At 40.1% G+C, this 13,363-nt stretch overlaps 1 protein-coding gene across 7 annotated transcripts in view; it reads right to left on the reverse strand.

Annotated features, from left to right (window-relative positions):
- puf (puffyeye) overlaps positions 1 to 13,318 on the reverse strand; it is a 30,288-nt gene extending 16,970 nt beyond the window's left edge. For 4 of the 7 annotated variants that reach the window (XM_053757541.1, XM_053757537.1, XM_053757540.1 and 1 more), the window contains exons 1-27: positions 13,124 to 13,318; positions 12,876 to 12,972; positions 11,820 to 12,574; positions 11,312 to 11,583; positions 10,400 to 10,618; positions 9,931 to 10,122; positions 9,440 to 9,518; positions 9,290 to 9,362; positions 8,883 to 9,001; positions 8,525 to 8,639; positions 7,588 to 7,768; positions 7,038 to 7,166; positions 6,548 to 6,675; positions 6,332 to 6,410; positions 5,868 to 6,079; positions 5,368 to 5,548; positions 4,871 to 5,021; positions 4,259 to 4,544; positions 3,581 to 3,773; positions 3,145 to 3,273; positions 2,734 to 2,913; positions 1,993 to 2,317; positions 1,567 to 1,691; positions 1,315 to 1,434; positions 835 to 957; positions 385 to 516; positions 122 to 251 (exon numbers count right to left, since the gene is read on the reverse strand). In XM_053757541.1, coding sequence (XP_053613516.1) covers positions 122 to 251; positions 385 to 516; positions 835 to 957; positions 1,315 to 1,434; positions 1,567 to 1,691; positions 1,993 to 2,317; positions 2,734 to 2,913; positions 3,145 to 3,273; positions 3,581 to 3,773; positions 4,259 to 4,544; positions 4,871 to 5,021; positions 5,368 to 5,548; positions 5,868 to 6,079; positions 6,332 to 6,410; positions 6,548 to 6,675; positions 7,038 to 7,166; positions 7,588 to 7,768; positions 8,525 to 8,639; positions 8,883 to 9,001; positions 9,290 to 9,362; positions 9,440 to 9,518; positions 9,931 to 10,122; positions 10,400 to 10,618; positions 11,312 to 11,583; positions 11,820 to 12,574; positions 12,876 to 12,972; positions 13,124 to 13,166 — 4,768 coding nt within the window. In that variant the 5' untranslated portion in view covers positions 13,167 to 13,318. The remainder of the gene's footprint in view (positions 1 to 121; positions 252 to 384; positions 517 to 834; positions 958 to 1,314; positions 1,435 to 1,566; positions 1,692 to 1,992; positions 2,318 to 2,733; positions 2,914 to 3,144; positions 3,274 to 3,580; positions 3,774 to 4,258; positions 4,545 to 4,870; positions 5,022 to 5,367; positions 5,549 to 5,867; positions 6,080 to 6,331; positions 6,411 to 6,547; positions 6,676 to 7,037; positions 7,167 to 7,587; positions 7,769 to 8,524; positions 8,640 to 8,882; positions 9,002 to 9,289; positions 9,363 to 9,439; positions 9,519 to 9,930; positions 10,123 to 10,399; positions 10,619 to 11,311; positions 11,584 to 11,819; positions 12,575 to 12,875; positions 12,973 to 13,123) is intronic. The other 3 variants (XM_053757536.1, XM_053757539.1, XM_053757538.1) reach the window with 3 other exon arrangements.
- Positions 13,319 to 13,363: the final 45 nt, after the last annotated feature.

Genomic DNA, 13,363 nt, shown 5'->3' on the forward strand with positions numbered 1-13,363 from the left:
TTAAATATCAGACATATATAAAGTTACATTTTATGTAATTCATCTATATATAGCTATTCGAATTTAGCAACAAAAAAAAGGTCTACAAAATATTGGTTTTATGATAGTTTCAATCACGTACCTTTGAAGAAATCGTCCGGCAGGCTATCAATGAGCCGGCAGACGAGCCAGAAGTAGTCCCTGCACGCGGGTCCGTAGGGTTCCTTGCCTTCTTCGGCGTGATGATGCACTATCTGCTGATAAGGCATCTTCTATAAGTACAATAAAATACCCTTTATTACATATAAAACAAAACATACAGTTACAAACTTGAAAATTAAATAATAAATTTTCTAATTTAGATATATACTTCGCGCATAATAGTTTAATTTGTGTATGTCTTACATCGTGGTGGTGCTGGGTCATGTCCGCGGCGCGGGGCAGATGCGACAGCAGCAGCTGCAGCAGTGGCGCCACCACGCCACATTGACCACCAGCACATAGGCGGTACAAAGCGCTGCCAGCTTCCCGACGAACCTACAAGACAGAATATAATTTTAAAATAGAGCCTAAACATTGTATTTAAATTGTGAAATTTAAAATATTGCTGTTACTGTACACAATATTCGGTGGGAAATTGGTTTAAGTTCAGAATCTTTCTTACCCAAAATGTCAAAATGTCCCTTTCTCATTATGCCCAATCCACAAAAGTCCCTTTCACAAAATGTCCTTTTTACAAGTCCCTTCCACAACCGAATAGGGAAATCTTGTTACAAAATGTCTAAGCTTCCAAACAATGACACAAACAACAACAAAATCAACAGGGATAGTGTCCCGGTCAACATGGGCACTCACCGCCGGGTCGGCGTCGTCCAGCAGCAGCCGCGGCGCGGCCCTGCGCAGCGACCAGGCCAGCGCCGCCGCGTCCCCCCCGCCCCGCGCCCACCACACGCACATCCGCATCGCGTGCTGCACCACCTGACAACCACACCTGAGGTAACTAATAGAACATTCTAGAACCGACTATGGAGTTCTCCGAAAAGAGAAGATATTTATTTAGGGTCAGCGTCACACTCCTGGGATAGCATGGAACCGCATTCACCGCAACTTTCTCTCTCTCATCTCACCGTTAAGAATGAATAAAACAATACGTCACGATGTATTCCAAATTTAAATATTTTTTTCCGCACTGTGTAGTGATTATAACTATTCTTGTTGATTTTACATTTACTTTATTCCACCTTTATTTAGGTATCTATTTGATATACATAGTAATGTTTTATTGAAAATAATTTCTAAATTCTGAAACATTACGTAAAAAAAATCTATTATCACCTGTGCACGTCCCCAGAATCCAGTCTTGTAAGTGGTGGGCTCTTTAGTCGTGGACGCATCGCAGAGAATCGATATGAGCCTATCGGTCGTCTCCTCCACAGTCATCAGGGAGAGCAATGACTGAAACAAATTGTAGTATTAACAAACCATTGTTAAAAGTGAAAGGATGTTTTTCGTTAAAATATAATTTATTAGTTCTTATAAATTATATTTTATGGGACGACAATTATAAAATTAGAACCAAGAACTCACCGGATGCAGTTTAGGCGACTGCGCAGGGTCCGAGGTGGGCAAAGTGCCGATTCTACATAACAGCTGCAGAAGTAAAGCCAGGCAATCTTGTCGCCATTCACCGTCGTCACTTCTTTGTAGGGTGCCTAAAAATATTTGGTGAGAAGGGACTGAGAAGAGTTTTAAACTCAGATCAACATTTTTATCGTGATTTGTTAGCTTAATTAAATTACTATTTGTACAAACGACAGACCGATTTTTATCTTGATTGCATATTATCTGTTAGTTATAACTATATTTTTTTACTTTCTTAAAATATAAGATTTTATTTTCATACATCCTATCACATAAAACACCAATCAATACAGTGCTAAGCTTAGTCTTGTGACTAAATTAAATTGCACAATGTTATTTGGTAGTAAAAATGGGTAAAAAATTGTTACTCACCAGACATCATGATATCGTACAATATCCTCAATCCACCCTTCTTTATGAACAATTCGTTCCAATTTTCCACTGACAACTTTTCTTCATCGCTCTTGTCTGTGGTTGACGTTTCTTTAATATTCGGACTACCAGGTGAGCTCAGCTTGTCAATGATATGCAACGAATACATTAGCTTCTGAGGGCTGGTGGGATCGAGTAGCTCGGGCAGTTTGCTTTCGGTGGGGTTTTGAAAGGCTTCCAAGAGAGTCGGGTTAAGAGGTACTGCTTGGAGGATGTCCCACACCCGTCTGGACAGTAATTGCGCTTTCATGTGCGCTATGGGCTCCTGTAAATACATACGTCCCGTATAATCCATACTAATATTATAAATGCGAAAGTCTGTCTGTATACCTGCTCAGCTTTCACGGCTAAACCGTCGCTAAAATTTGAGCATGCCGAAGTGAAAAATACGTTATACATACGTTGGGGTAGAGGAACAAAATGGGCGTCAAAATCCCGCCACAAATTTCCGCTATGCAGATGCTAACATCTCAGTATATCGCAACCAAGCCGTCTATCAAGTTTCCGTTCAGACCACTCGGCCAGCGACAATACTAATTACAATAATGTCCAAAACTAAAAAAGGTCCAGCCGTATTTGCATAATCGAGTAACGTACGTAATAAAAATAAAATATCGCGACAAATTGAGAACATTTTTTTTTTAAGTTGGATAAAAATATTCCAAAAACGATTACACTCACCCCAGTACAACCGGGCTCCTTCATGCGGCCGAGCGCCTGCATGAGCGTGAATAGATGGTGGAAGTAGGTGGGGTCCAGCAGCAGCAGCGTGGGCAGCCGCGCGCGCGCCGGCGCCGGCTGCGCCGACGGCCACTCCGCCCACGCGCCCCGCCCGCCCACGCCCACCGACACGAACACCAACTGGGAACAGACAACATCATCATCTGCAGTCCTCCATGACCCACTGCTGGGTATAGGCCTCTTGCCGTCTACACCAACCATCTCTGTCCTGGGCCATCATTAATCTCATCAGGCCCCGGTTTTCAATTCGACGCACCATTATGTCAAACGACGAATTCTATAATATGGCTGCGACACATACAAATGTAAAATATCTTCAACTAAACTTTTTGAAATATCTTTAGTTTTTACCTGATTATCCTTGAACCCCATGTCATAGAGCGTCTTCTCATCGTAGTCTATGGTTAGTTCCTGTCCCTGTGTTATCATCCGCAGCGGGCCGTCTGTCGATAGAGCCGTCACGGCTTCTTCGCCTTGTATCTGTCAAAACCACGATGAAATACTATTTTAGTATCAAAACATACTAGCTAGACTTTAATCCAATGTCACCATGATTGATAATTACTTAGGAAGATAATCAAAGAAGGCTTTTGCATAAATAGCTAGCAAAAACTTATTTTTATCCTTACATCGTATCATTCGCATCCCCTCAAAATAGTTTGAAACAAAATATATGCTCTTTTATTTACCAGAGAAGTATTTTTTGATTTGACACATTATCTAAACGTATCAGGCGACAAAGATATTTTAACTTTAGCGTGGTTGTCATAAAGTGGATGTAACACACCTGTTTCTCCCACCAGACATGAACGTGGGCCCGCAGATGGGCCACCAGATCGGAATGATGCAACGTTAACGAGGCCCGTGGGCCGGCGGCCCCCGGCTGCAGAGTGAGCCGCACGGTCCCCGCCCCGCCCCCGCACACACCCTCCCACGCTCCGGACTCCGCCAACGCCCAGCGACGTAAGTGGTAAGCATATCTGATGACCAAATAAAAAATAATATATAAGACATAATGAACAAATTATATTTTGTGCAACAAAGTTCAATTGACTAAGCCAGTTAAATAAATGTTTCTACATAAGTTAGTTATAACGACGCGAAAAGAAGAACTAGGTTTGGGGTGTGGGTTCAATGGACACTAACACAGAAACGAGTACCACACGCCCAGAACTCCGCAAATATCCGCGAAAAGAAATAAAAATATTTTCTCGCTTTGAGAATCGAACCACGGACATCTAGGAGGCGGACAGGTGTGGTGACCATTATCCAAAGGGTATCGTACATGCAGGAGCAATGAATTCAGGTGGAACATCCCATACAATTATTAAATACCGAGTACAATTAGTTCACGCCAAAACAAAGAAAAACAAAAGAAATTAATGTTTGTTTCATTTTCATTCCGACCAAACTATATTCACATTCATGCAAATAAACTTAGAATACCTCTTGATAATTGACTTACCTCCTTTTGAACGTGTCCAAATGAGTTTTCAGCAACAGTAGCGCCCTCTGTATACACTGCAAAGCTGCCTCTTCAGTCATGTGCTCGTAAATGTTCTGTTTATCAGCGGGCGTGTCCGTCTCTTTTTCGCACGGTGCCGGTGAAATCTCTCCGTCCTGCTTTGATATGAGGCGCTCGGCCGCAGAAGAGAGATGGAACATGCACTTTGATACGAAATCATCTTCTTGTTGAAGTTGCTGTCCCATGTAATAACTATTCAGGTACTGTATTGCGCCCATTGATACATCTAAAATAAAGTAGGTAATGTAATATTGACAAATTTGAAATAAATTGGCTTTATATTTATTTTTTCACTTTTACTAACAATTATGGCCTTTCATCTAAAAATTATGTGTCGTCCACGTCCGTGTAGTTTTGAGTTACCTATTTTTAATTTATGTTAACAAGAATATATAAGAATCGAATTCTTAGCTTCAAAATAGCCTAGGTAGGTAACTAATAAACAAATAGACGATACTCAACGGCCCATACAGAGCACTCAGCTTGATTGATATTGTACAGGTACCTCTTTATATGTCATACGTTTCGGGGCTAGTTACAACATTATATTACCTGTATTATTGGCCCGCAATGCGATCTTCCACAAATGGTCCATGGCGAGCGTGTGAGGGTGGGCTGAGTCGCGAGAATCCCCCGCGCCGAGTGCCATTCGCGCTAGATTGCATAACTGCTGATATAGGCTTAGGCCCATTATGCTTATAGTCTGTGGAGAGAAAAAAACGTCGCATAATATACAGTTCTAGAAGGAAATTACGCGCATAATTAACTTCATTTAAAATGGGATCAAGTAAAAGGCAAGAAAACGACAGATATAATTAACACTCTAAAATTTATTGGATATGGATTATATGGTCTGATAAAAAAAGATAATTTAATGTGTATTTCAAATCTACACATTAAATGACCTAATTTTATTCATGAATGATAGAACAGAGGTTACGATCCGAATCAGTAAATTTTTCAAAATTTTAAGTTCACGCGTCACAGTTCAAATGCAACCAGGAACGTGAAGATGAGAGAGAAAGAGAGAGACATATAAAATTCCTCACCTCTGGGTCAAGAGTGGGCATCTTCTCAACGTACAGGAACCTGAGAGCATCCAATCCCAACGCATGTTGCTCGGGGGACTTCGTGTGAGACAGCAGCCACGAATACAAACAGTCGGCGCACTCGCCGCCGCCCTTCACCACCAGACACTGCCACAGTTCTTCCACTTGGTCCACCGTTAGCCTGGGTAAATAAACATCACACATCACCTATCATGGTTCCACCGAAAGAGATTTCATTTTAAATAAGTACAAGGGTGCTCGTACTCATTTTTAACATGTAATCACAGTTTTGATTTTAACAGTGGCGGCTTATTCAGTCCTGGAACATTTCGGTCATGATAAGTATCCAGCTACTGTAAAACCATAGATTCAGTCGACAAAAATATAGCAAAGTTCAACAGCCTTTGCCAGTTGCTCTAACCTTTGTTAATCTATGGCACCAATTTACCACAAGAGTTTGTGCTGCCATTTGGATCTAAGTAAGCCTATTAAAAACTAACCTGAAGTGTTGCGGCGACCCGACCGGCGAGAAGATAGCCGTAAGAAAGTGCAGTCGCACAGTCAACTCTGTGATGTGGGCGTAGTGAGCCGCGTCGGAGTTGATCCCCGGCGCCCCCGCCCCGCCCGTCGCCCCCGCCTTGGCCATGTAGTGTCGCAGGTCTTCCAGGAATAGACGCATCATGCCGCGTTCGCGCTCCGCCCACATTACAACCTAAGAAAAAGATGTATTTTTTTTTAACCAATCAAATACACGTATGAAAGATTACTAACATTGTAAAAGATGTAAATATTTATAAATTTAAAATAATTATAAATAAATAATTTAGAAGTTTTATATACATATGAGTTGTGTGTATGTATATGAGGGATATTTTAAATAGATAAATCTTTATTGATAGGTCAAATACACATTCTAGGTACAGAACAGCATATAAGAGACAGTTGTGAATTAATGTGAATTTACCTGATGCATATCCATGCCACGTAATTGTTGAAATGACGAAAATAGTTTCGGCAATAGCCGAAGTGACACCGCGACAGATCTGCAAATTATACAAAAGTAATTTGACACAGAGTTTAAAGATATAGAGCAGAACATAAAGAAAGAAGATGGGAATCCCATCCCATCGATTTAGGGAATGTGACGACTCGTCACATTATATGTGTTGACAGAACTTACTTGTGATTAGCGAGATTGTCAAGGCAGCCTTCAATGAATTTGATTCGTATGAATTTGTCAGTGCTGAAGCAAAGTAGACCGCACAGCGCCTTCTCTGCCTCGAGTGCTAGGCCTTCCCCTAATTGTTCCTGTCGATTTAAATATTCATAATTTTGTATGAAATCAATAAAATTACAATTTCAGTACATATTTATTGCTCTTTCAGATTTTTAAATCTATATAATAAAAGTTCGTATGAGTGACATTTTTTATCATGTGTGGATAATTTCGATACTATTTTACAAAAGCATGTTTTTACAAGTTTTCATGAAACTTGCAATGTAACTATGTACGTCGCTATGTCCCTATGTCTCGGGTAGAATGTTGCAACTCGAGTTTGAAGCAGATATGTTCAACACAACTCGAACTTTTGTGGCTAACTCAATAGATGAGATTTATATAAATGCATTAATAAACAAATGTTTCTGTGAAGGCAGGTCATACAACTCACAATGTTGCCGTCCTGCAGCAGGTCCCACAGCAGCGTGTCCCCGGGCCGGCACACGTCCTCGCAGGGCGGCGCGGGGGAGGGCGGGCGCGCCGACAGCGCACGCGCACGGTACTCTGTCAGGCTTTGCGCCTGAGTTAAACAACATAAACCACCATATAGTTAACTCAATAACAAAATATTTTATTGCACACATTAAAAGCATCGGTGATCAAGTGGTTAAGTCCGCCTGTCCTGCCACATGAGTTGGTATACCGATCTGACTCTTGTATAGTAAGTTTTCATTGATTTTCATCGGTGAAGGACATCGTGAACAAAGCTGAACACTGGTTAACAGTTTAAGTTCACTGGTGTGTATGCGACAACTTGCCACCATATTTTGGTAGGTAATCGTAAAAGGCATGTCAGATGCCTTTAGGCGACTTGAATAAAATCCGACAACAGTCAATACACAGTATAATTAAGTACAAAAATCACACATAGCAGCAAAAATGTATTCAGGCGCTGCTCTCCTCCTCCGTACTCCCCAAATGCAGCTCTAATCAGCAGATACCTGAGCGGCGAGGCTGGCCAGCTCCTCGCAGGCGGAGTCGTCCTCGTCGAGGTCGGCGAGGTGCGGGTGCGAGTGCGGAGACATCGCTGAGCAGGCGCTGCCCTCCTCCTCCTCCGCAGACACTCCCAGGCCCACCCGGTGACGCTTGTAGCTCTCCATCAGGCGCAGCTCGATCAAACGCCTGAATAATACAAGACGACAATTTAATAACACATCAAGTTGTCCAACGCAGGCCTAGAAAAAAACTACGTTTCACTCAGTTCATGTAATCACTACATAGTATAATACAAAGTCGCTTCCCGCTGTCTCTCTCTCTGTGTATACTTAGATCTTTAAAATTGCGTTACGCGTCTCTATAGGTAACATTTTTCATAGCGCTAGAGCCCTGTCCATAGCCCCTCGACGTTTCATCCAAATTTTACTGTTAAGCGCGACCCACCGCTCATGATTGCCGCACATTTTTTGAGGTTTTTGAAGAGACTAAGAATGTCTATGACAAAATAAATTATACAAATGATGACGTCTCTTTCTTAGTACTCTCCGATGTCTCTTTATTCCATTTCTCTTTCGTTACTCGCTGGACTGGCTTACTGGCTTTTAATGATTGAAGAACTTTCTATAAAAATAAGTTTTTCACTTTTGATCTTAGTTTCCTATTTGCAAGTTTTATATTTACGCAGATGTTATATACATACATTAATGAATATTAATAACTAGCTCCGCCCCGGGGCTTCGCTCCCATGGGAATTTCGGGATAAAAAGTACCGTATGTGTTATTTCAGGTTATTTTCTACCCGTGTACCACATTTCATAACAATCGGTCCAGTAAGTAATGCGTGAAGAGGTAACAAACAAACTTACTTTCACATTTATAATATTAGTTGGGATTGGGATATACACAATTTACATTGTAAAGTCGTCCAAATAACGAACTGACCTGCCGGCATCAACGTTGTCGCACAGGATCTGACAGTGCGTGTCGCTGCCCGAGGACTCCTCCTCCACTTCAGATACAGACTCGGCCAGCTCCGCCGCCTTCAGCTGCCCGGCTACTGGATGAACAATAAGGGCTATGAAATAAGGGGTATAACATTTGTATCGGTATTTAGTGGAAACTTGATTGGTTTTTGCAGCGTTTAAGTTACATTTTACTGTTATTATGCAAAATAATAGTATCATTGCAATGTGGGCTGAATGAATATCTTCACTTATTTTTGGTAAAAATGTGACGTTAAGAGAAGAAACATATAGTAAATCATAATTAATAAATAAAAAATATATTTAAAAAAAATTACATAAATGCCTGGCGTTGGGCGGCTTGTGCCGCTTCTTGTATAACTTCTTCTTGCGCGGGCGCAGCAACTCCTCCGCGCCGCTACTGGCGCTGCCACTGCTGCCTGCGCGCTTGCTGCGTCTGAACAAACAAATAATATATATATATTTTTTAAGAACTCTCTGGTTATCTGTGAAAAATATCTTACAAGGAAAACCCATTACCTTCTTATTATTTTAATTTATATTAACAGAAAAATAGCAGGAAGTTACAAGGAATAACATCAACATCATTTATGCGAAAAAAGGCAAAGCCATAAAAATTTGAATAAAAAGGCAAACGCCGAAATTCTAGTTATTTTTGTATAACTTAGCGAAATATTGGATAACTTGGCATTGATATTGACCAACATGTAAAAAAATAACTTACTTCTGGCAAGACTTGAGCGTTGCACATTCCTTCTTAGAGAGCTCCTCTCCCTCCCGCAACCACTCCTGTTCAGCTGTAAACAATATTTTAATTAACAAATTATACAGCTCAAATTGAAATAATTAGTTTATTGGACGAAGAAAGATTTACCAGTAAGCTCTCGTTGATGTTTGCTTTGCTTTCGAGGCGTGGGTCCGGCCTCTTCGCCTGATGTGCTCAGTTCCTCACACTGCAGACAAAAATATTTTTACTTTCATTTTTATTGTTCCTAAGTATTAGATTTAAAAAAAAATAGACATAATTTTTATCAATGTGATTATATCTGTATGTGTCATGACATATCACATAAGCATTAACGTTTTTCCCATGACCCACCCAAGCTGCGTGGCAATACCGCAGGCCTCGTATGTGGCGGGCGCCGTGGCCTAAATGGTATACACAACTAGTTGTGCCATCCCAGATATGTAATTGTCACAGGTGCCGAGGCCATTCATATATGTAAATCAAATTAGGTTTTGTCCAAGTAAAGAAAGAATATAAATTAAAAAAAGCCTATGTCACTCTCCGTTCCAACTATATCCACACTAAAAATCACATAAATTCATTGCTTCCCACTATTTCTCTGCGGGTCAAAGTCTCACCGGGTCATCATCCGAGTTGGTCTGGTCCATGCTGACGCTGGCCTCCGAGGAGGAATTGTGGTGCGTCTTGCAGGGCGGCTGCGGCTGGCGCAGCGCCGCGTCCTCCAGCGGCGGCGGCGTGCTCAGAGCTACGGCGCCGCCGCTGCCGCGAGACCACATCGCGCGCATCAGCGCTGATGCTAAGTATAGACTCTGTTGGAACAAAAATATAATTTATTTAATTAATTGCATGTTAGTTTACCACATATCCTTTCTAATTGTATTTGCAAAATAATTGCTTCTAACATAAAGACACTATAATATATATATATATATATATATATATATATATATATATATATATATATATATATATATATATATATATATATATATATATATATATATATATATAGTATTATAATATCCCAGCCAATATTATATGAAGACAAGGGAAGATATCATTGTTTAGATTCAATCCACGTGTTACCTGCTCAGTGTGTTCCTTAGGCGGCAGCGCGCACAGCAAGCTGTAGAGGTGCGCGCAGGGCTTGGGGGCCAGCGCCCGGATGAAGCCCGGCAGCAGGTCGTACACCTGCCGACCGCAGTGCTTCAGCTGCGCCGCCGCCCACACCAGCTCCACGTGCTCCGGCGTCACGCGCCCCTCCACCGCCAGGAACTTCAGGATCATGTGCGACTGCTTTATCACCTGGCCAAATATATTATACTGTATCTCATATTCATAAATGGAACAGCCTTGTCTGTCTATCACAGCTTAACAGATGCGGCGATTATGATGAAATTTAAAACAGTTTAGTTAATGACCAGGTTCAAACATAGGCTATTACTACTGCTACTAAAAGTGCACTAAAACCTACATATGAATATATTACTAGTGTTGAATGAATGAATGAAAGGATTTTGTAGCACAATGCCTACTATTGCTCTTCAGCCCTAGGCTATTAGTCAAATTAATTTTTTCTGTAATAATGATTAATACACAAATCAATCTACACTATCTACAATTATATTATGAAGATGTGTTTATTAACTTGTGTGTAGGTATTCAGATGAGATTCACATATTGGGGAGTCAAGCCCTGGATAGCAGCTAGTATATTGATATTTTACTATAATATAATTGCAATTCTGGCAAGTTTCATTATCTTGTCATTATATTTTTAATTTATCAAGCCAATTAGTGTATTGTTGTGTAAAGTAACATTAAATAAACTAGACAAATAAATCACCAATATTTGTTAATGAGATTGTTTAGACAACCTTTGCTTGGACCAAATAATAAATTGTTTATTGTATTTGAAATGTAATCCAATGTCTGTCCAGCTACACCACTTTTGTCAATAAAATGAAGAGAATACAGATGTTTAAACAACATCACTTACCTCAACATGCAAATTAGGCCCAAAAAGATGTTCGATGATATTGTTATAAGTCAACCAAGTAGCGAGCCTCTGGCCCGCTACTTCAGCCTCAGCGGCGGGTTCGCCTGCGCACAGCTCGTTGTGAGCAGCGATATGAGCGTTGATCTGTGCGACGCCTGCAAGCCGCATCGTCAATGTGCTGCTGTTGAAGTACTTGAATGCCAGCGCAAGCCCATCACTGTCGAAGGTAAGTGGAGCATCTAACGGTTCTTTTGCTGCACCCCACATGAAATCTATAAAGAAATGGGATACTTTAATGCCATAGCAAGCAGTCAGTTTGGTAAATGCATCATAATTGTTGCCATCTCACATATCTTGTACAAGAGAGCTAAATGAAGACATAATTACCGCAACATTTTCTTACTTAGTAATTACATTACATTAGTATTGTTGAAGTTGACTTTGAAATTTATTTATAATGAGCTAGTATTGGAGAGGAAAGGAAAGTAGGTTTTCAAAAGAGACTTACCAGCCATAGATTTAACTGCAGGTACCCTAAGATCCTTGTCTTCCAAGCTGCACATGTACTGCAATATCTTACTTCTTAAGGGCATAAACAACTGTGCCACTGCTCTAAAGTTCAGCCAGAGCTTCAAGTTACCGACAGCTGCCACTATTGCATGGGCCATAGATAATGGTAAAGTGCTGGGTGTTGCTTGCTCAAACACAGAGGTCATGGCAAACACTCCACCCAACTTGCAAAAGAGGCTTACATTGCGTAAGAGATATGCTGGGATCTCAGTATCATGTAGGTCACAGTAAGAACTTAAGTTTGATATTTCTTGGGCGGATAAGTCTTCTAAGCCACTTGGAATTGTGGAATGTTTACATGCTAGGTAGAGAGGAAAATTGAGCAGAAAGATCTTTGAGACAATGTGCATGAGTTTCTCTTTCTGCTGCATAGGCCAAACTTCTGTGTCATCAGTGGATGTTGATGGTTTTTCCTTCTTATCTTCTGCATGTTCTGGATGGCCAGTGTCACTTGACTCCTCTGGCTCAGTTGGAGTATCAGAATGTTTGTCATTACTTTCTTTATTTCCATTAGGGATAGTAGCTTCAAGTGGCTTTGCTTTCTCTTTTGTTTCATCTGATGGGGATTCTTCTGCTTCTGCTAGTTCATCTTTTAGCTGCTTGAGTTGGCACACTGATAAGCACAGTATACTTTGGACTACTAAATAAAACCTTTCAAAATTTTTCACATCTCTATAGCAGCACATACATTGCCTAAAAGGGACAAATGTTTTCAAAGTTAAAGTTCACTTTACTAAAAAATGTTTTGTATTTGTAAAAAATGTAAAAGTCATTAGATACCAAAAATATGACTATGAATATTGGATTTCTTAAAATAATGTAATACTGTTTTTATCATGTATTAGATATTCAAGAAATTTGGTAAGCATTTAATGATATCTTTAAGATTTACAGCCCTATGATTATGGTATGACTTGGTGTAAACATAAAATGGTTTTAAAAGCACAATAAAGAGAGAAATAGTCCTAAATAGTAAAACAACGCAAAGCAATACCTTTGAGGCCATGAAAGAATGTAGTTTAACACTGTTTCTAGTTCAGATTGGCTTATAGTTGGGTACTGAGATACATCGTCCGTTAGTCTAGCTTCACCTGGAAAATAACTTTCAATTTAGACATCACTTAGTTGTTATGATAATATTAAATACAAAACTGTATAAATGTACGAATTAATGTCATGTTCTCACAGAAAACTAGTACAACAAGCAAATGGTTCACAAAATTTCGAAACAATGTAACTTACAATTAACCAAAAGCTGCGAAAATTCCGAACAAACATCACACATTCTTATGGTTTTAATACAATATGGGGCGAAATATTATTGTAATAATATCGCAATTAATAAACCGTATGAAATATTGATCATTATTGATATTTTTTCGTATCAGAAAACGAACACTGCCTCAAAATGTCAGTCACAGAATCGGGGTTCCTCCATTGTTGACGACTGTTGTCAAACAACGTTTTGTTTTGACATTGCTT

This window comes from Plodia interpunctella, chromosome 17 (genome assembly GCF_027563975.2).
Source record: "Plodia interpunctella isolate USDA-ARS_2022_Savannah chromosome 17, ilPloInte3.2, whole genome shotgun sequence".
Lineage (NCBI taxonomy): Eukaryota > Metazoa > Arthropoda > Insecta > Lepidoptera > Pyralidae > Plodia > Plodia interpunctella.